Genomic DNA, 23,160 nt, shown 5'->3' with positions numbered 1-23,160 from the left:
AGTAGTTATATTCTTGTACATAGGGGCAGTATTATAGTAGTTATATTCTTGTACATAGGGGCAGTATTATAGTAGTTATATTCTTGTACATAGGAGCAGTATTATAGTAGTTATATTCTTGTACATAGGAGCAGTATTATAGTAGTTATATTCTTGTACATAGGGGCAGTATTATAGTAGTTATATTCTTGTACATAGGAGCAGTATTATAGTAGTTATATTCTTGTACATAGGGGCAGTATTATAGTAGTTATATTCTTGTACATAGGGGCAGTATTATAGTAGTTATATTCCTGTACATAGGAGCAGTATTATAGTAGTTATATTCTTGTACATAGGAGCAGTATTATAGTAGTTATATTCTTGTACATAGGGGCAGTATTATAGTAGTTATATTCTTGTACATAGGAGCAGTATTATAGTAGTTATATTCTTGTACATAGGAGCAGTATTATAGTAGTTATATTCTTGTACATAGGGGCAGTATTATAGTAGTTATATTCCTGTACATAGGAGCAGTATTATAGTAGTTATATTCTTGTACATAGGAGGCAGTATTATAGTAGTTATATTCTTGCACATAGGAGCAGTATTATAGTAGTTATATTCTTGTACATAGGGGCAGTATTATAGTAGTTATATTGTTGTACATAGGGGGCAGTATTATAGTAGTTATATTCTTGTACATAGGGAGCAGTATTATAGTAGTTATATTCTTGTACATAGGGGCAGTATTATAGTAGTTGTATTCTTGTACATAGGAGCAGTATTATAGTAGTTATATTCTTGTACATAGGAGCAGTATTATAGTAGTTATATTCTTGTACATAGGGGGCAGTATTATAGTAGTTATATTCTTGTACATAGGGGCAGTATTATAGTAGTTGTATTCTTGTACATAGGGGCAGTATTATAGTAGTTGTATTCTTGTACATAGGAGCAGTATTATAGTAGTTATATTCTTGTACATAGGAGCAGTATTATAGTAGTTATATTCTTGTACATAGGGGGCAGTATTATAGTAGTTATATTCTTGTACATAGGGGCAGTATTATAGTAGTTGTATTCTTGTACATAGGAGCAGTATTATAGTAGTTATATTCTTGTACATAGGGGGCAGTATTATAGTAGTTATATTCTTGTACATAGGGGCAGTATTATAGTAGTTATATTCTTGTACATAGGAGCAGTATTATAGTAGTTATATTCTTGTACATAGGAGCAGTATTATAGTAGTTATATTCTTGTACATAGGGGCAGTATTATAGTAGTTATATTCTTGTACATAGGAGCAGTATTATAGTAGTTATATTCTTGTACATAGGGGCAGTATTATAGTAGTTATATTCTTGTACATAGGGGCAGTATTATAGTAGTTATATTCCTGTACATAGGAGCAGTATTATAGTAGTTATATTCTTGTACATAGGAGCAGTATTATAGTAGTTATATTCTTGTACATAGGGGCAGTATTATAGTAGTTATATTCTTGTACATAGGAGCAGTATTATAGTAGTTATATTCTTGTACATAGGAGCAGTATTATAGTAGTTATATTCTTGTACATAGGGGGCAGTATTATAGTAGTTGTATTCTTGTACATAGGAGCAGTATTATAGTAGTTATATTCTTGTACATAGGAGCAGTATTATAGTAGTTATATTCTTGTACATAGGGGGCAGTATTATAGTAGTTATATTCTTGTACATAGGGGCAGTATTATAGTAGTTGTATTCTTGTACATAGGAGCAGTATTATAGTAGTTATATTCTTGTACATAGGGGGCAGTATTATAGTAGTTATATTCTTGTATATAGGGGCAGTATTATAGTAGTTATATTCTTGTACATAGGGGGCAGTATTATAGTAGTTATATTCTTGTACATAGGAGCAGTATTATAGTAGTTATATTCTTGTATATAGGGAGCAGTATTATAGTAGTTATATTCTTGTATATAGGGGCAGTATTATAGTAGTTATATTCTTGTATATAGGGAGCAGTATTATAGTAGTTATATTCTTGTATATAGGGGCAGTATTATTGTAATCATTAAAGAGTTTTGTATGTTTATAACCATAAACTTGTTCTTTTTCTCTTTGTTCATTGTTCAGGATACGTCATCTGATTGGATCTATTCAGCAATATCGCCATCATGGTCTCCACATAAAGAGATCAATAATTCTGGCAGAATGTGAGTACTCTCAGCAGTGTGAGCAGCTGCTTTCCATACTATGGACGCTCAGCATCATCACGGCTGCTTACAGGGACCCCTCTACCTCCTTCAACATCCGTGTGCAAAGCTCCCATGTCCATCTGCTATGACATACATCCGCGCTGATGAGACGCATGAACATTCCCGAGTCATTCCAAGTCCCCAGAACTATCTGCTGTGCACCCGCCATGGCTTGGAGACGTCCTCGCTGAGCAGCATGCATCCATTAAAGAATGTAGATTGCCATCTTACTGGCGGGCAGTTGCGGCCTCTGCATGCGTGCCATGCGGGGAATGCACCAGTGGGCGCAGCTATTGAACCTAGGCTGTATCGAAGCTTGGAGAACCTGCACTGGGCAGAATCGAGCGTGTTTGCACATTATAGGAGCATGGATAGCGAGTTTCTTCTGCACTGTAGAAGCACCAGACACCTTTCAGAAGGATCTGCAGGAAATACGCTTTTCCAGGGCCTGTCCGAGAGAGTAAATGGCCAACAGGACTTTCCTGCGCCTCCTTTCGCCAAAGTTCATCAGTGGCTTTTTCTTTCAGCGGATGACAAGGTCTCCTATGGTGATGCCAAAAGGGAACTGAAAGAGAAGCTCAGGACTCACAGCTCCAAAATCATAGAGCCCAGCAGGCCCCTCCGCCCCCAGGCTTGTCTAGCTGGCTGCAAGGCAAAGGAAGCAGCAGAGAAACTATGCCAGTGCTGCAAACACAAGGCACCATGTAGTGCCATACCTGCCAGTCATCCGGCACTTCCAAGGGGCACAATGCCGGCAACCAGGCAATGCACCAGTCTCCGACACGCCAGAGCCAGCCCAGAGCACATAAAGCAGGAGGCGAGAAGGAGATTGCAGCTCCGCAGGCAAAACAGCTCCCCAAACCTGACACTGCATCAAGAAGGGAATGAAAGCCCAAGTCTGGTGAAGTCAAAGACGGCAGAGTCCTTCCAGGAGCAGAGGCCATGGCCGGGCAGAGCGGTGGAGGCAGACGCCACGGGAAGGCCCAGTAATAAAGGCACATTCTACATCCCAACATTTGAAGAATTTAAGAGGATGCGCAGTAAGGAAAAGAAATGTGACGTCCACGTACAACCGGCAGAATCCGCCATTAGTGCAGCCTCAAGACCTGAGCCGGACACCAGCTCTGACCTGACGGCCGGTCCTGATTCTCCACGCATGGCCCATGGACAAGACTCCGGTGCTCTGCAGGAGCCTCCCCAGCCTGACGGTGGCGCCATCACTGAAGATCCGGCCATTGCGCAGGATAGGTTGTCAGACCGCAGTTCTCCCCCCTCATGTCGGCCGGCATTCACAGCTCCCATTTGTTCCTGTCCTGTTTCAAGGTTTCCATTCCAGGCGTTAAACATGCATAGCACGAAAGAGGAGCTTGTGGTGTGTGAGCCCCATGTGTCGCATATGGCTAGTGGACCCCCCGGGATGGCTGAGCAGGGTCTCCCTTCTGAAGCCCATTCTTCTTGCTGTCCATCTTTGCTTTTAGAAGCAACTGATCTGTCCGGTTATGGCGCCAAGCTGCAGAAGATGAAGGACGGCCTCATAGGATCGGCCCTGGATCTGATCAAGAAAAGGTAATGTGATGTCTGAGTGTAATGTGTGAAATGGTCTGGAGATGGCGACACTGAGCAAGAATTACCGCATGTCCCTTTGCTAATTATGCAAATTGTCTCTTCAGAGAGGAAGAGAGCTAGAACTCTAGTGCCCCCTACTGGAAGTAGCAATCCTAACAGTCAATGTCGACCCTTTAACGAGCCTTGTCACATGACTTAGGATAATAGCCAACCAGAATCTCAATTTGCAGACACTGTGTTTCGGGGTGCTGCCCTTCGTCAGTGCCTTTAAGTCTCCTCATCTTGGCATGCTTAGCATGTCGATCTCCACAAGGAGAAACGATACTTCTAGGAGAGCGGCATGTCCCTTTAAAAGTGGTGGTGCCGTATAAATAACCGGGGGGCGGTGCGGGATTCATGGTGCCATGATTGGGAGTCTCACTGATACGAGCCTCTGCCTGGGGATGGCGCCCTTCTCTTGCAGACTGCAGACGGTTTTCTTCCAGGATTTTTCAATATTTTGCTCCATTTCTTAAGGCGACTTGTCACCAAATCAGGGGTCCAGCTTTTGCGCCTGTTTGGTTCCCGCTGCCCCCAGGATTTTGTGATTTTGTGACTCCCTTCACACATTGTGGAGATCTGGGCCTTTTTGATTTAGCGCTAACTTTTCAGGTCTACCAAGGGGGCGTGGCTCGCAGGGTTCTGGGGGCGTGGCTTTGAGCTGCTTTACATAATTGCCCTGTGAGCCACGCCCTCATTCATAACAATTATCTGTAAAGATAAAGCCCCAGATCTGGAGCAGAGGATAAAAAACAACGAAACCTCAGCAGAGCGGAGGGAATAAAGGAAGAGCAACAACTGGACACTTCCCATGTGGTGAGCGGCCCATGACTGTCAGGAGGAGGCTGTGACGTGTCTCCCCAGACTGTCGGAGATGTCTCCCCTGATTGTCAACATGGCAGCCATCTTGTGCCACCTTCCCCACCTCAAGCACGGAGCGTGTAGGGCCGTGTGCACAGGGAGCTATGCGAACGGTCGCCTGGAAGTCTTCTCTTCCTACTTATCCCAATATTGTTCTTCTTTGCTGTTTTTCAGCCTCTTTTTTCCTCTCCTTCAGATTTTGGTAAATGCTTGGTGAAAAGATAAGAGTGCTGTCACTTCTCCGAGTCCTCCTGCTCTCTGCTCCAAATCTGACACAAAACAACAACAACAACAACAAAACAACAACAACAAAACCAACACCAACAGCAACAACACCACACTCCTAAAAAATGACATTGTGTTCAGCGGTTTCCACTTGAAATCTCATTGATTTGATCGCCTCAATAAACTCCGTCTGCACAAAGCCTAATGGCGCGGCCCTAGGTAGTAGCGCTGCACTAGGTGGTGGCACTGCAGTAGGTGGTAGCGCTGCACTAGGTGGTGGCACTGCACTAGGTGGTGGCACTGCACTAGGTAGTAGCGCTGCACTAGGTGGTGGCACTGCAGTAGGTGGTAGCGCTGCACTAGGTGGTAGCGCTGCACTAGGTGGTATCACTGCACTAGGTGGTAGCGCTGCACTAGGTGGTATCACTGCACTAGGTGGTAGCGCTGCACTAGGTGGTATCACTGCACTAGGTGGTGGCACTGCACTAGATAGTAGCGCTGCACTAGGTGGTGGCACTGCAGTAGGTGGTAGCGCTGCACTAGGTGGTGGCACTGCACTAGGTGGTAGCGCTGCACTAGGTGGTAGCACTGCACTAGGTGGTATCACTGCACTAGGTGGTAGCGCTGCACTAGGTGGTAGCACTGCACTAGGTGGTATCACTGCACTAGGTGGTATCGCTGCACTAGGTGTTGATGCTGCACTAGATGGTATCGCTGCACTAGGTGGTGACACTTCACTAGGTGGTAGTGCGGCACTACACTATGTTCAAAATTATTATGCAAATTACATTTTTCTCTGATTTTCCTAAATGGTCAGTGCAAATGACAGTCAGTCTAATAAAAGTCATCACCCGTTAAATTATACATCGAATTTTATTGAAGAAACCTCCCAATGATAACAGTATAATCTCCACAATGAATAAAACCCCACAATGCACTGCTCCAAATTATTAGGCTCAGTAGAATTTCTAAACATTTGATATAAAGAACTGAAAAGTCTCATTTGTGGAATTTGCAGCATTAGGCCATGTGCACACTTTGCGGTGTGCTCGGCAGGATTATCCCGCAGCGGAATTGATAAATCTGCAGGGCAAAACCGCTGCGGTTATCCCTGCAGATTTATCGCGGTTTGTTCCGCGGTTTCCGCTGCGGGATTACTCCTGTACTATTGATGCTGCATATGCAGCAATATGCAGCATCAATAGTAATGATAAAAATAATAAAAATTGGCTATACTTTCCCTCTGATGTCCGGATCTCCTCGGCGCTGCACGCGGCGCTCCGGTTCCAAAGATGCTGTGCGAGAAGGACCTTCGTGACGTCACGGTCATGTGACCGAGGTGTCATCACGGTCATGTGACCGCGACGTCACCGCAGGTCCTGTTCGCACAGCAACTCTGACCGGCCGGCTGCGTGCAGCGCTGAGAGGTGAGTATAACATGATTTTTTATTTTAATTCTTTTTTTTTTTACACTATTTATGGTTCCCAGGGCCTGGAGGAGAGTCTCCTCTCCTCCACCCCGGGTACCACCCGCACATTATCCGCTTACTTCCCGCAACGTGGGCACAGCCCCATGCGGGAAGTAAGCGGTTCAATGCATTTCTATGGGTGCAGAATCGCTGCGATTCTGCACAAAGAAGTGACATGCTGCGGGTTTTAAACCGCTGCGTTTCTGCGCGTTTTTTCCCGCAGCATGTGCACAGCGGTTTGCAGTTTCCATAGGGTTTACATGTAAATGTAAACGCTATGGAAACTGCTGCGGACCCGCAGCATCAAAATCGCCGCGGTTCCGCGGTAAAAACCGCAAAGTGTGAACATGGCCTTAGGAGGTCACATTCACTGAGCAGAAAGCTATTTATCTCCAGAACCTCCTACCAGGCCAAGTTACATGTAACATAGGAGCCTTCTTTGATGTCACCTTCACAATTCTTGCCTCCATTGAACTTGTGAGTTTTTGGAGAGTTTCTGCTTGTATTTCTTCCCTCCCAGAGCTGCTGTTTGGATGTGAACTGCCTCCCACCCTCATAGATCTTTTGCTTGATGATCCTCCAAAGGTTCTCTATAGGGTTGTGGTCAGGGGAAGATGGTGGCCGCACCATGAGTTTATCTCCTTTTATGCCCATAGCAGCCAATGACTCAGAGGTTTTCTTTGCAGCATGAGATGGGGCATTGTCAGCATGAAGATGATTTTGCTCCTGAAGGCACGTTTCTGCTTTTTATACCATGGAAGAAAGTTGTCAGTCAGGAACTCTATATACTTTGCTGAGGTCATTTTCACACCTTCAGGAACCTTAAAGGGCCCTACCAGCTGTTTCCCCATGATTCCGGCCCAAAACATGACTCCTCCACCTCCTTGCTGTTGTTGCAGCCTTGTTGGGACATGGTGGCCATCCACCAACCATCCACTACTCCATCCATCTGGACCGTCCAGGGTTGCTCAACACTTATCAGTAAACAAGACTGTTTAAAAATTAGTCATCATGTATGTCTGAGCCCACTGCAACAGTTTCTGCTTGTGAACACTGTTTAGGGGTGGCTGAATAGTAGGTTTATGCATCACAGCAAGCCTTTGAAGGATCCTACACCTTGAGGTTCGAGGGACTCCAGAAACACCAGCAGCTTCAAATAACTGTTTGCTGGTTTGTAATTGTATTTTGGCAGCTGCTCTCTTAATCCAATTAATTTGTCTGGCAGAAACCTTCCTCATTATGCCTTTATCTGCATGAACTCTGTCTGTGCTCTGTTTCAGTCACAAATCTCTTTACAGTATGATGATCACTCTTAAGTTTTCGTTAAATATCTAATGTTTTCATCCCTTGACCAAGGCATTGCACTATTTGATGTTTTTTGGCAGCAGAGAGATACTTTTTATTTCCCATATTGCTTGAAGCTGTGGCCTACTTAATAATGTGGAACATAATTTTTAAGTAGTTTTCCTTTAATTAGAATCACCTGGAAAACTAATTATCACGTGTGTTTAAGATTGATTTCAGTGATACATTGAGCCCTGAGACACAATATCATCCACGAGTTTATTTGAAAAACAAAACAATTAAATATTTTTGACACTTAAATCCAATTTGCATAATAATTTGGAACACAGTGTAGGTGGTGGCGCTGCACTAGGTGGTAGAGCGGCACTAGGTGATAGCACTGCAGTAGGTGGGTAGTTGGTGGCGCTGCAGTAGGTGGTGGCGCGGCACTAGTTGGTAGATTGGCAGTAGGTGGTGGCGCGGCACTAGGTGGTAGCGCAGCACTAGGTGGTGGCACTGCACTAGATGGTATCCCTGCACTAAGTTGTGGCGCTGCATTAGGCGATGGCGCTGCGCTAGGTGGTGGCGCTGCACTAGGTGGTAGAGCGGCACTAAGTGATGGCGCTGCGCTAGCTAATGGCGCTGCACTAGGTGGTGTTGTTGCACTTCGTGGCGCTGCAGCCATCCCATCCATCTCTGCAGCGTATTCTCACCATCCCCTGACCGAGCTGTGACTTTTGTCTGGTGACCGCGAGGCGTCGTGGCTGAGATTAATCAGCGTCCACCATTGAGGTTTTTTGATTATTTCTTGCAGTAACGCTGGATTCTGGCCTCATCTCTGGCGCAGGATACATTGTAGCAATCTCCTAACATTCACCTGAGTGATTGTATCATTTTGTTGTCGCACAGCTGCAGCTCTGAAAGTCCTGACGTCCCGACCAATGCATCATGTGACACCCAAAAACCCAATATCACACCAGAGCGACAGAGTTGTCAATCATCCGCTGTTTCCATGGCGACAAAAATTTGTAAAAGCAAGGAGCGGACCTGTGACCCCAAGATTAGTGTAAGTATGGGGGTGGCTGCGGCCGGGTGCAGGTTCAGGGGGACTTTGCAGGATATAACCTTCCTTATGATGGAGCGATGCCGTGGCCTCCATTATATGGTGGGCAATGTGGGGTCTGAACTTCATGAGCGTAATACGCCGCCAGCTTGGATGTTTTGTGCCCTCAGATTAGTGATTACAGGGGAATTTTTCGTCAGTCAGATGCCGATGTGATGGCTGTGAGATCAGTGCCCCCTCACACTTATCTCGTACCCCCTCACGCTTATCCCGTTCCCCCTCACGCTTATCCCGTGCCCCCTCACGCTTATCCCGTGTCCCCTCACACTTATCCGGTGCCCCCTCACACTCATCCCGTGCCCCCTCACACTCATCCCGTGCCCCCTCACACTCATCCCGTGCCCCCTCACACTTATCCCGTGCCCCCTCACACTTATCCCGTGCCCCCTCACACTTATCCCGTGCCCCCTCACACTTATCCGGTACCTTCTCACACATCTCGTGCCCCCTCACGCTTATCCCGTGCCCCCTCACGCTTATCCCGTGCCCCCTCACGCTTATCCCGTGCCCCCTCACGCTTATCCCGTGCCCCCTCACACTCATCCCGTGCCCCCTCACACTCATCCCGTGCCCCCTCACACTCATCCCGTGCCCCCTCACACTTATCCGGTACCTTCTCACACATCTCGTGCCCCCTCACGCTTATCCCGTGCCCCCTCACGCTTATCCCGTGCCCCCTCACGCTTATCCCGTGCCCCCTCACGCTTATCCCGTGCCTTCTCACGCTTATCCCGTGCCCCCTTACACTTATCCCGTGCCCCCTCACACTTATCCCGTGCCCCCTCACACTTATCCCGTGCCCCCTCACGCTTATCCCATGCCTTCTCACGCTTATCCCGTGCCCCCTTACACTTATCCCGTGCCCCCTCACACTTATCCCTTGCCCCCTCACACTTATCCGGTACCTTCTCACACATCTCGTGCCCCCTCACGCTTATCCCGTGCCCCCTCACGCTTATCCCGTGCCCCCTCACGCTTATCCCGTGCCTTCTCACGCTTATCCCGTGCCCCCTCACACTTATCCCGTGCCCCCTCACACTTATCCCGTGCCCCCTCACGCTTATCCCATGCCTTCTCACGCTTATCCCGTGCCCCCTTACACTTATCCCGTGCCCCCTCACACCTATCCCGTGCCCCCTCACACTTATCCCGTGCCCCCTCACACTTATCCCGTGCCCCCTCACACTTATCCCGTGCCCCCTCACACTTATCTCGTACCTTCCCCCCCCACATATTTCCAGCAGTAACACCGAGTCACTCACTGACTGCAGCTCCGTCCGCTCACTGCCTGCACATGGAAGCAGCCGGAGAGTGGGCGAGGGGCCGCGTGAGTCACTGGTATGGGGTGATCGTCATTACTTGCTTTGTCTTCCAGATCTGCGGCCCTGGGTGTCGGAGGTCCAGCTCAGACATGACCCACGAATCTGCAGAGTCTGGAAAGGCCCAACGTGGGAGTCGTCTGCGCCCACATTTCAGCGACCCCATGCCCACCGATGCCGTGAAGAGGAAACAGCTAGAGCTGAAAATTGCAGCAGCTGCTCGTCACCACGCTCAGAAGAGGAGGCAGGACAGAGAGAATGGTACCTGTCAATCAGACCGAGCCGACCAATACACCGCACCTGCATGCCACCATCTTTCATGCACCCATTTATTCCAGAGCTGCATTTCCAATTCTGCTGCTTTCCTGTTAGCTCTCAGGCTGCAGGTCCTCACATCTTTACAGACTAATCTCTGCTTCACTCTATCAAGTTATGCTTTGCAGAAGTAGTAGTGTATTTATTCATGCGTTGAAAGCATTTATTTTCATACAGCAGGATAATGATAGCGAAGTAACGTTTCGACCCCGTTTAGGGTCTTTCTTAAACTTCACCGATGTGTTTGTAGAAAAAAGTGGGTATGGTCCCTTTAAGGGCTCCGTATAGTGCAGTGGTGGAGTATCCTGCATGTCACTAGTCCAGAAGCAGGATAGGCAGACTATATTATAATGCAGCTCCCCCATAGGCAGACTATATTATAATGCAGCTCCCCCATAGGCAGACTATATTATAATGCCGACCCCCCATAGGCAGACTCTAATAGAATGCAGCCCCCCATAGGCAGACTCTAATATAATGCAGTCCCCCATAGGCAGACTAATATAATGCACCCCCACAGGCAGACGGTAATATAATGCACCCCCACAGGCAGACTCTATAGTGTAATGCAGCCCAATAAAACAATAAATAAATACTCACCTTTCTGCAGGCGCCGAGTAGAGTAGTGATGTCATCGCGACCCTCTGTCAGTGTCGGCGTCGGTGACTTCAGACGCTGAGAGGGGGGTGATGGGAGAGGGAGCATGACGCTCCTTCTCTCATCAATGCAGTCAGATGTATCGCATATGTATTCAGTTGATCTTGTGATGACGGGTGGGGGGCCCACTGCTGACACCAGGCCCCCCCCCCGCTCAGGGACCCCACAGCTGGCAGGTGGCAGAGCCGGGAGATTGATTCTTCCTGCTCTGCTGCAGTATGTAACTGTGTCGTGCGCTGTGCATGCTGATACAGTTACAGTAGCTTAGTGTTGTGAATTTACTTTTTGCTCCCTCTAGTGGTTACTAGTTTTTTGACTCTGGTTTTTCTGTCATTCCTTTTATCCGCACCTGGGTCGTTAGTTAAGGGTGTTGCTATTTAAGCTCCCTGGACCTTCAGTTCAATGCCTGGCAACGTAGTTATCAGAGCTAGTCTGCTGTGCTCTTGTCTACTGATCCTGGTTCCAGTTATATCAGCTAAGTCCGCTTTTTGCTTTTTGCTATTTTGTTTTGGTTTTGTATTTTTGTCCAGCTTGTTCCAAATATATATCCTGACCTTTGCTGGAAGCTCTAGGGGGCTGGTGTTCTCCCCCCGGACCGTTAGACGGTTCGGGGGTTCTTGAATTTCCAGTGTGGATTTTGATAGGGTTTTTGTTGACCATATAAGTTACCTTTCTTTATTCTGCTATCAGTAAGCGGGCCTCTCTGTGCTAAACCTGGTTCATTTCTGTGTTTGTCATTTCCTCTTACCTCACCGTTATTATTTGTGGGGGGCTTCTATCCAGCTTTGGGGTCCCCTTCTCTGGAGGCAAGAAAGGTCTTTTGTTTTCCTCTACTAGGGGTAGCTAGATTCTCCGGCTGGAGTGTGTCATCTAGAATCAACGTAGGAATGATCCCCGGCTACTTCTAGTGTTGGCGTTAGGAGTAGATATATGGTCAACCCAGCTACCACTGCCCTATGAGCTGGATTTTTGTATTCTGCAGACTTCCACGTTCCTCTGAGACCCTCGCCATTGGGGTCATAACAGTTTGCCAGGCCAGTATTAAATGTTTAATGCATTGCAGAAGAGGGATTATAAGAAAGAAGATTCTGAGTTTTTTTTTTCTCCTTCCCCTTTACCTCAGAGTGGCTATGCTTGCTGCAGACATGAATGTCCAGACCTTGATTACAAGTGTGGACCAGCTGGCTACTCGTGTGCAGGGCATACAAGACTATGTTATCAGAAATCCTAGGTCAGAACCTAAAATACCGATTCCTGAACTGTTTTCCGGAGACAGGTTTAAGTTTAGGAATTTTGTGAATAATTGTAAATTGTTTTTGTCCCTGAGACCCTGTTCATCTGGAGACTCTGCTCAGCAAGTAAAAATTGTTATTTCGTTCTTACGGGGCGACCCTCAGGATTGGGCTTTTTCGCTGGCGCCAGGAGATCCGGCATTGGCTGATATTAATGCGTTTTTTCTGGCGCTCGGTTTACTTTGAGGAACCCAATCTTGAGATTCAGGCAGAAAAGGCCTTGCTGGCTATGTCTCAGGGGCAGGACGAGGCTGAAGTGTACTGCCAAAAATTTCGGAAATGGTCCGTGCTGACACATTGGAACGAGTGTGCACTGGCCGCTAATTTTAGAAATGGCCTATCTGAAGCCATTAACCCCTTCACCCCCGGAGCTTTTTCCGTTTTCGTTTTTCGCTCCCCTCCTTCCCAGAGCCATAACTTTTTTATTTTTCCGTCAATTTGGCCATGTGAGGGCTTATTTTTTGCGGGACGAGTTGTACTTTTGAACGACATCATTGGTTTTAGCATGTCGTGTACTAGAAAACGGGAAAAAAATTCCAAGTGCAGTGAAATTGCAAAAAAAGTGCAATCCCACACTTGTTTTTTGCTTGCCTATTTTGCTAGGTTCACTAAATGCTAAAACTGACCTGCCATTATGATTCTCCAGGTCACTACGAGTTCATAGACACCTAACATGACTAGGTTATTTTTCACCTAAGTGGTGAAAAAAAATTCCAAACTTTGCAAAAAACAAAACAAAACAAAATTGCGCCATTTTCCGATACTCGTAGCGTCTCCATTTTTCGTGATCTGGGGTCAGGTGAGGGCTTATTTTTTGCGTGCCGAGCTGGCATTTTTAATGATAGCATTTTGGTGTAGATACGTTCTTTTGATCGCCCGTTATTGCATTTTAATGCAATGTCGTGGCGACCAAAAAAACGTAAATCTGGCGTTTCGAATTTTTTTCTCATTACGCCATTTAGCGATCAGGTTAATGCTTTTTTTTAATTGATAGATCGGGCGATTCTGAACGCGGCGATACCAAATATGTGTAGGTTTTTGGGTTTTTTTATTGATTTATTTTGATTGGGGCGAAAGGGGGGTGATTTAAACTTTTATGTTTTTTTTATTTTTTTCACATTTTTAAAAACTTTTTTTTTTTACTTTTGCCATGCTTCTATAGCCTCCATGGGAGGCTAGAAGCAGGCATAGCCCGATCGGCTCTGCTACATAACAGCGATCATCAGATCGCTGTTATGTAGCTAAAATGCAGGTGTGCTGTGAGCGCCGACCACAGGGGGGCGCTCACAGCCACCGGCAATCAGTAACCATAGAGGTCTCAAGGACCTCTATGGTTACAATGGAGGAGCATCGCCGACCCCCGATCATGTGACAGGGGTCGGCGATGCGCTCATATCCGGCCGCACGGCCGGATGCGGTAGTTAAATGCCACTGTCTGCGTTTGACAGCGGCATTTAACTAGTTAATAGCGGCGGGTGATCGCGATTTCACCCGCCGCTATTGCGCGCACATGTCAGCTGTAAAAAACAGCTGACATGTCGCGACTTTGATGTGCGCTCACCGCCGGAGCGCACATCAAAGCGGGGGTCCCGACATGTGACGTACTATACCGTCACATGTCGGGAAGGGGTTAAGAATGTTATGGTGGGTTTTCCCATTCCCACAGGTCTGAATGATACTATGGCACTGGCTATTCAAATTGACCGGCGGTTGCGGGAGCGCAAAACCGCAAATTCCCTCATGGTGTTGTCTGAACAGACACCTAATTCGGTGCAATGTGATAGAAAAACCGCAAATTCCCTCATGGTGTTGTCTGAACAGACACCTGATTTAATGCAATGTGATAGAATCCTGACTAGAAATGAGCGGAAAATTCATAGACGCCGGAATGGCTTGTGCTACTACTGTGGTGATTCTACACATGTTATCTCAGCATGCTCTAAACGTATAGCTAAGGTTGTTAGTCCTGTCACCGTTGGTAATTTGCAACCTAAATTTATTCTGTCTGTAACTTTGATTTGCTCACTGTCGTCTTTTCCTGTCATGGCGTTTGTAGATTCAGGTGCTGCCCTGAGTCTTATGGATCTGTCATTTGCTAAGCACTGTGGTTTTACTCTTGAACCATTAGAAAATCCTATTCCTCTTAGGGGTATTGATGCTACGCCATTGGCAGCAAATAAACCGCAGTATTGGACACAGGTTACCATGTGCATGACTCCTGAACACCGCGAGGTGATACGTTTCCTGGTTTTACATAAAATGCATGATTTGGTCGTTTTGGGGCGGCCATGGTTACAGACCCATAATCCAGTCCTGGACTGGAAGGCTATGTCAGTCTCAAGTTGGGGCTGTCGTGGTATTCATGGGGATTCCCTGTCTGTGTCTATTGCTTCTTCTACGCCTTCGGAAGTTCCGGAGTATTTGTCTGATTATCAGGATGTCTTCAGTGAGTCTGAGTCCAGTGCACTGCCTCCTCATAGGGACTGTGACTGTGCTATAGATTTGATCCCAGGCAGTAAATTTCCTAAGGGAAGACTGTTTAATCTGTCGGTACCTGAACATACCGCTATGCGTTCATATATCAAGGAGTCTCTAGAGAAAGGACATATTCGTCCGTCTTCTTCCCCTCTTGGTGCGGGATTCTTTTTTGTGGCAAAAAAGGACGGATCTTTGAGACCTTGTATTGATTATCGGCTTTTAAATAAGATCACTGTCAAATTTCAGTATCCTTTACCGCTGTTGTCTGACTTGTTTGCCCGGATTAAAGGTGCCAAGTGGTTCACCAAGATAGATCTTCGTGGTGCGTACAACCTTGTGCGCATTAAGCAAGGTGATGAATGGAAAACCGCATTCAATACGCCCGAAGGTCATTTTGAGTACTTGGTGATGCCTTTTGGGCTCTCCAATGCGCCTTCAGTTTTTCAGTCCTTTATGCATGACATTTTCCGGAAGTATCTGGATAAATTTTTGATTGTTTATCTGGATGATATTTTGTTTTTTTCTGATAATTGGGATTCGCATGTGGAGCAGGTCAGGTTGGTCTTTAAAATTTTGCGTGAAAATTCTTTGTTTGTCAAGGGCTCAAAGTGTCTCTTTGGTGTACAGAAGGTTCCCTTTTTGGGGTTCATTTTTTCCCCTTCTGCTGTGGAGATGGACCCAGTCAAGGTCCGAGCTATTCTTGATTGGACTCAGCCCTCGTCAGTTAAGAGTCTACAGAAGTTCTTGGGTTTCGCTAACTTCTACCGTCGTTTTATCGCTAATTTTTCTAGCATTGTGAAACCTTTGACGGATATGACCAAGAAGGGCTCCGATGTAGCTAACTGGGCTCCTGCTGCCGTGGAGGCTTTCCAGGAGTTGAAACGCCGGTTTACTTCGGCGCCTGTTTTGTGCCAGCCCGATGTCTGTCTCACTTCCCTTTCAGGTTGAGGTGGATGCTTCGGAGATTGGGGCAGGGGCCGTTTTGTCGCAGAGAGGCCCTGGTTGCTCTGTTATGAAACCTTGTGCCTTTTTCTCTAGGAAGTTTTCGCCTGCCGAGCGAAATTATGATGTGGGCAATCGGGAGTTGTTGGCCATGAAATGGGCATTTGAGGAGTGGCGTCATTGGCTCGAGGGTGCTAAGCATCGTGTGGTGGTCTTGACTGATCACAAAAATCTGATGTATCTCGAGTCTGCTAAACGCCTTAATCCGAGACAGGCCCGCTGGTCATTGTTTTTCTCCCGCTTTGATTTTGTTGTCTCGTATTTACCAGGTTCAAAGAATGTGAAGGCCGATGCTCTTTCTAGGAGCTTTGTGCCTGATGCTCCTGGAGTCGCTGATCCTGTTGGTATTCTTAAAGATGGAGTTATCTTGTCAGCTATTTCTCCGGATCTGCGACGTGTGTTGCAGAGATTTCAGGCTGATAGGCCTGAGTCTTGTCCACCTGACAGACTGTTTGTCCCGGATAAATGGACCAGCAGAGTCATTTCCGAGGTTCATTCCTCGGTGTTGGCAGGTCACCCGGGAATTTTTGGCACCAGAGATCTGGTGGCCAGGTCCTTTTGGTGGCCTTCCTTGTCAAGGGATGTGCGGTCATTTGTGCAGTCCTGTGGGACTTGTGCTCGAGCTAAGCCTTGCTGTTCTCGTGCCAGCAGTTTGCTCTTGCCCTTGCCTGTCCCGAAGAGACCTTGGACACATATCTCCATGGATTTCATTTCTGATCTTCCGCTATCCCAGGGCATGTCCGTTATCTGGGTGATATGTGATCGCTTCTCAAAGATGGTCCATTTGGTTCCTTTGCCTAAGCTGCCTTCCTCTTCCGATCTGGTTCCTGTGTTTTTCCAGAACGTGGTTCGTTTGCACGGCATCCCTGAGAATATTGTGTCAGACAGAGGATCCCAGTTCGTTTCCAGATTCTGGCGATCCTTTTGTAGTAGGATGGGCATTGATTTGTCGTTTTCGTCTGCTTTCCATCCTCAGACTAATGGACAGACGGAGCGAACCAATCAGACTTTGGAGGCTTATTTGAGGTGTTTTGTCTCTGCTGATCAGGACGATTGGGTGACATTCTTGCCGTTGGCTGAGTTTGCCCTTAATAATCGGGCTAGTTCCGCCACCTTGGTTTCGCCTTTTTTCTGCAACTCTGGTTTCCATCCTCGCTTTTCTTCGGGTCATGTGGAGCCTTCTGACTGTCCTGGGGTGGATTCTGTGGTGGATAGGTTGCAGCAGATCTGGAATCATGTGGTGGACAACTTGAAGTTGTCACAGGAGAGGGCTCAGCGCTTTGCCAACCGCCGCCGCGGTGTGGGTCCCCGACTACGCGTTGGGGATTTGGTGTGGCTTTCTTCCCGCTTTGTTCCTATGAAGGTCTCCTCTCCCAAATTTAAACCTCGTTTTATTGGGCCTTACAAGATATTGGAAATCCTTAATCCTGTATCTTTTCGTCTGGATCTTCCTGTGTCGTTTGCTATTCACAATGTATTTCATAGGTCCTTGTTGCGGCGGTACATTGTGCCTATAGTTCCTTCTGCTGAGCCTCCTGCTCCGGTGTTGGTTGAGGGCGAGTTGGAGTACGTGGTGGAGAAGATCTTGGATTCTCGCCTCTCCAGGCGGAGGCTTCAGTACCTGGTCAAGTGGAAGGGCTATGGTCAGGAGGATAATTCCTGGGTGGTCGCCTCTGATGTTCATGCGGCCGATTTAGTTCGTGCCTTTCATGCCGCTCATCCTGATCGCCCTGGTGGTCGTGGTGAGGGTTCGGTGACCCCTCACTAAGGGGGGGGGTACTGTTGTGAATTTACTTTTTGCTCCCTCTAGTGGTTACTAGTTTTTTGACTCTGGTTTTTCTGTCATTCCTTTTATCCGCACCTGGGTCGTTAGTTAAGGGTGTTGCTATTTAAGCTCCCTGGACCTTCAGTTCAATGCCTGGCAACGTAGTTATCAGAGCTAGTCTGCTGTGCTCTTGTCTACTGATCCTGGTTCCAGTTATATCAGCTAAGTCCGCTTTTTGCTTTTTGCTATTTTGTTTTGGTTTTGTATTTTTGTCCAGCTTGTTCCAAATATATATCCTGACCTTTGCTGGAAGCTCTAGGGGGCTGGTGTTCTCCCCCCGGACCGTTAGACGGTTCGGGGGTTCTTGAATTTCCAGTGTGGATTTTGATAGGGTTTTTGTTGACCATATAAGTTACCTTTCTTTATTCTGCTATCAGTAAGCGGGCCTCTCTGTGCTAAACCTGGTTCATTTCTGTGTTTGTCATTTCCTCTTACCTCACCGTTATTATTTGTGGGGGGCTTCTATCCAGCTTTGGGGTCCCCTTCTCTGGAGGCAAGAAAGGTCTTTTGTTTTCCTCTACTAGGGGTAGCTAGATTCTCCGGCTGGAGCGTGTCATCTAGAATCAACGTAGGAATGATCCCCGGTACTTCTAGTGTTGGCGTTAGGAGTAGATATATGGTCAACCCAGCTACCACTGCCCTATGAGCTGGATTTTTGTATTCTGCAGACTTCCACGTTCCTCTGAGACCCTCGCCATTGGGGTCATAACACTTAGCTCCGGATGGGCCTCTCAGAGCGCGGGGCCCTGTGGGGACCGCCCCGCTGCCCCTCCTGGTAGCCATGCTACTGGATATCACTTATGATCAGAAATGCAAAATATTTGTGAAACTGCTGAAATTACGTTGAGTAAAACAGAGGCTCTAGCCCTGGAGATGTCCATGTGTTTCCATATGAAACGTTTTGTCCTGGAGTTATTGACATGTCAAATATGTTGCCTCTCCTGCCCATGGTCATGGCTGGAATTACAGCTCATGTCATCTTATACAATTAATCAGTGTGGCTTCCATATATTTAGATCTGGGATAATGCTGGGACTGTAGAGAAGTCTTTCTGTGCTTGAAGATATCAGATGTGTGAATGCAGCCCGAATAACAGATCTATGACCTGAGAACATGGTCAGCGAGCATCGACAGGTAACATTACTGATCGTCATCTTCTGTATTGCACAGGGCCGGTTCTGATGAAGGCCAACACCACGACAGCATGCAGCTCCAGTAAAGATCCCGCCGGTCACTCGTACCGATCGCGCCATCGCTGGAGCAACATCAGCAGCCTGAGCACAGACAGTGGGATCGTTGGGGTCAACGATGAAAGGGAAGAATGTGAAGGGAGCACACGAGCCGTGAAGCCTGGAGAGGTGGAGAGGGCGGACAGCGGGATTGGAGACGCACTGTCCAGAAAGTGGAGAGCTCGAGTAGCGGAAGCGTCAGCTTCTCTAGAGGCATGGGAGGCGCACCGGCCATGTATCGACTGTGGCGAGAACAACTTATCGATGAACCCTGAGAGCAGAGGAAAGAGGAGAGAGACACTGTGCATGAGATGCGTCACCCGCAGGACGGAGCGCAAGGAGGCCGTGCTGGAGTTCGTCAACACAGAATCGAGCTATGGCGAGGACCTGCGGATAATTAAGGAGGAGTTCTACCTGCCCATGCAGACGGCCGGACTGCTGACACGGGAGCAGCTGGCTGTGGTGTTCAGCAACATACAAGAGCTCATTGACCTCAACGAGAAGTTCCTCGACGTGCTCCAGGAGGAGATAGACCAAGCCTTCGACCAGGTAAATGGAACACGGACTGACGGAGTAATCCCGAGGTTGGACAGTAGATCCAAACCCGCTGCTAGCAGCAAACCCCACCATCTATAAGTGCAAGGGCCGTGTGGGCTGTTAACATGACCGATCTAATCTTGTACAACCCTTGTATAGGAGAAGCTCCGGCTGCAGGGTCCTGCTGACACTTGTCACTGTGTTTTCTTAGGGGGACGATGATCTGTTGACCATCTGCATTGGGGAGGTCTTCCTGGACTTTGTGAACATGCTTCCTGCCTTCCAGACTTACTGCCTCCAGCAACCGACCTCCATGGCCACGCTGAACACTCTGGAGAAAGAGAAGGAGCTTCTCAGGTGAGACGCGCAGGACCACCACACCTATCGGATCATAGGTCTTCAGACACAGGACCAAGGTCCATTACTGAGATCACGTTTTCCACAATTCTCACATTCTGTAAAGGTCACTTAGATGCAATTCAGATATGAGGTTATATTGCCAGTAAGAGGTGCTGCAGCATCTGCGTCTGCCATAATCAGCTGCCTCTCTCCATCTGAGGGGAATGCTGCAGGACATTGAGGATCGTCCTGACTATGTCTAAGTCTTCTCCATCATTTCTTAATTTCAGGATCTTTCTGGACGTGTCTCAGAATGATAACACTGCCCTGCGTCGTATGAACCTCCGATCCTTCCTCATGGCTCCATTACAGAGGGCCACCAAGTACCCACTGCTGCTGAGCCGGATCCTCAAGAGCACAACCGACTTTCACCCGGATCACAGCAGCTTGTGGGAGGCCAAGAGCAGGATCGAGTCGCACTTAGAGCACATCAACATGAAGACGAGGCAGGAGGGGAACCCATGGACGCTGCGCTCCTTCCGCAGGGAGAGCAGGAAGAACAGGGAGGTGACCAACATCGAGATGCGGGAGATGGCTATCAAGCAGGTGGGCTGGCCCCGGGAGGAGACGCGCTTCATCAAAGAGGGGCTCCTGCAGATGGCTCAGCCAACAGATGGGCAATGGGTGAAGAAGGGGTGCAAGGCTCTAAAGTTCCACAATGTGCACGCGCTACTGATAGCCAATGTAAAGAGAACGTCAGACTCCGGCCTGGACGCCGGCTCCTCCGACAGAACGGTGAAAGACGCCGTCCTGGTGCTTATCAAAGACAAAAGCAATGGAAAATTTGTGATGCTCAGGGACCCCCTGAGACTTGCCCACTGTGTGGTGTCTTCTGATCCGGACTGTGACGATACCTTCGAGCTCCTGGAGGTCAGGAGGGAAGGGTTCGTATTTCGGGACTCTGAATATTCCCGAACTCAACACTGGTTCCAGCAGATGAAGAGCTATTCTCGTGAGCTCGGATCCTGGAAGAAACGGCGAAACGCGCTGCCCAATATAATGATAAGCACGGTGCAAAACCGATCCTGAGACCGGGGAGGGCGGCATGGGGGCACCCAAAAATCTGCACATATATGTGACAGATCCAGAAACCAGTCCATGAGGCGAGGACAGAAGGTACCCCAATATCTGCACAAAAATACCAGATCCGAGACTGGGACCCGGGGGGAAGTTGGTACCCAATATCTGCACAAAAATACCAGATCCAAGGCTGGGACCAGGGGAAAGGTGGTACCCCAATATCTGCACACAGACACCAGACAATGAGATGTGACCTAAGGGGGAACCCAAAAATCTGCACAAAAATACCAGATCCAAGGCTGGGACCAGGGGAAAGGTGGTACCCCAATATCTGCACACAGACACCAGACCATGAGATGTGACCTAAGGGGGAACCCAAAAATCTGCACAAAAATACCAGATCCAAGGCTGGGACCAGGGGAAAGGTGGTACCCCAATATCTGCACAAAAATACCAGATCCGAGACTGGGACCCGGGGGGAAGTTGGTACCCAATATCTGCACAAAAAATACCAGATCCGAGACTGGGACCCGGGGAAAGGTGGTACCCCAATATCTGCACAAAAATACCAGATCAGAGACTGGGACCCGGGGGAAGGTGGTACCCCAATATCTGCACACAGACACCAGAGCATGAGACGGGACCCTAAGGGGAACCCAAAAATATGCACACAGACACCAGATCCAAGGCTGGGACCAGGGGAAAGGTGGTACCCCAATATCTGCACACAGACACCAGACCATGAGATGTGACCTAAGGGGGAACCCAAAAATCTGCACAAAAATACCAGATCCAAGGCTGGGACCAGGGGAAAGGTGGTACCTCAATATCTGCAAACAGACACCAGACCATGAGATGTGACCTAAGGGGGAACCCAAAAATCTGCACAAAAATACCAGATCCAAGGCTGGGACCAGGGGAAAGGTGGTACCCCAATATCTGCACACAGACACCAGACCATGAGATGTGACCTAAGGGGGAACCCAAAAATCTGCACACAGACACCAGACCATGAGACAGGACCTAAAGGGAACCCAAAAATCTGCACGTATGTGCAGAAGATCCAGAAATCAGACCATGAGGCGAGGACAGAAGGTACCCCAATATCTGCACAAAAATACCAGATCCGAGACTGGGACCTGGGGGAAGGTGGTACCCCAATATCTGCACAAAAATACCAGATCCGAGACTGGGACCCGGGGGAAGGTGGTACCCCAATATCTGCACAAAAATACCAGATCCGAGACTGGGGCCCGGGGAAAGGTGGTACCCCAATATCTGCACAAAAATACCAGATCAGAGACTGGGACCTGGGGGAAGGTGGTACCCCAATATCTGCACACAGACACCAGAGCATGAGACGGGACCTAAGGGGGAACTGAAATATCTGCACACATATACTAGACCAGGAGACGGTACCTAAGGGGAACCCAATAATCTGCACACAGACAACAGATACTGATTCTGGGACCTGAGGGGAAGGGTAGGAGCGAGGAACCTAAAACTCTACAAATACATACCACAGATGCAGAAACTAAGACCTAAGGCGAGGACAGGAGGAACCCCAATATCTGCACAATATACCAGACCCTGAGACCGGGGCCCAAGGAGGGAATCCAGACAACTGCACAAATAAACAGCTGCAAGATAAAGCAAATCCTGAGGGTGATGCGAAGGAGGGGACACATTCTGAGGGCTAAGCGGAGGAGGGGACACAAACATCCTGGGGGTGATGCGGAGGAGGGGAACATTCTGAGGGCTAAGTGGAGGAGGGGACACAAGCATCCTGGGGGTGATGCGGAGGAGAGGACACAAACATCCTGAGGACGATGCGGAGGAGGGGACACAAACATCCTGAGGACGATGCGGAGGAGAGGACACAAGCATCCTGGGGGTGATGCGGAGGAGAGGACACAAACATCCTGAGGACGATGCGGAGGAGGGGACACAAACATCCTGAGGACGATGCGGAGGAGGGGACACAAACATCCTGAGGACGATGCGGAGGAGGGGACACAAACATCCTGAGGACGATGCGGAGGAGGGGACACAAACATCCTGAGGGTGATATGGAGGAGGGGACAGAAATATCCTGAGGGTGATGCGGAGGAGGGGACACAAACATCCTCAGGGCGATGCGGAGGAGGGGACACAAACATCCTCAGGGCGATGCGGAGGAGGGGACACAAACATCCTGAGGGCGATGCGGAGGAGGGGACACAAACATCCTGAGGGCGATGCGGAGGAGGGGACACAAACATCCTCAGGGCGATGCGGAGGAGGGGA

At 48.2% G+C, this 23,160-nt stretch overlaps 1 protein-coding gene across 3 annotated transcripts in view; it reads left to right on the top strand.

Moving 5' to 3' along the window:
* LOC143784730 (uncharacterized) overlaps nucleotides 1–21,750 on the top strand; it is a 73,842-nt gene extending 52,092 nt beyond the window's left edge. Inside the window, exons 2-8 of one of the 3 annotated variants that reach the window (XR_013217882.1) lie at nucleotides 2,113–3,800; nucleotides 8,588–8,744; nucleotides 10,177–10,381; nucleotides 18,860–19,467; nucleotides 19,667–19,812; nucleotides 20,085–21,414; nucleotides 21,690–21,750. Coding sequence is in view for 1 of the 3 variants with exons in the window: in XM_077273296.1 (XP_077129411.1) it covers nucleotides 2,233–3,800; nucleotides 8,588–8,744; nucleotides 10,177–10,381; nucleotides 18,860–19,467; nucleotides 19,667–19,812; nucleotides 20,085–20,883 (3,483 nt within the window). In the remaining 2 variants the exon portion in view is untranslated. Of the gene's footprint in view, nucleotides 1–2,112; nucleotides 3,801–8,587; nucleotides 8,745–10,176; nucleotides 10,382–18,859; nucleotides 19,468–19,666; nucleotides 19,813–20,084; nucleotides 21,494–21,580 lie in introns of those variants that run through there. The other 2 variants (XR_013217881.1, XM_077273296.1) reach the window with 2 other exon arrangements.
* The last annotated feature ends 1,410 nt before the right edge of the window (nucleotides 21,751–23,160 follow it).

This window comes from Ranitomeya variabilis, chromosome 7, assembly GCF_051348905.1.
Source record: "Ranitomeya variabilis isolate aRanVar5 chromosome 7, aRanVar5.hap1, whole genome shotgun sequence".
Classification (NCBI taxonomy): Eukaryota; Metazoa; Chordata; class Amphibia; order Anura; family Dendrobatidae; genus Ranitomeya; species Ranitomeya variabilis.
Note: the sequence above shows the minus strand (reverse complement) of the source record. Positions and strands in the feature narration are given on the sequence as shown.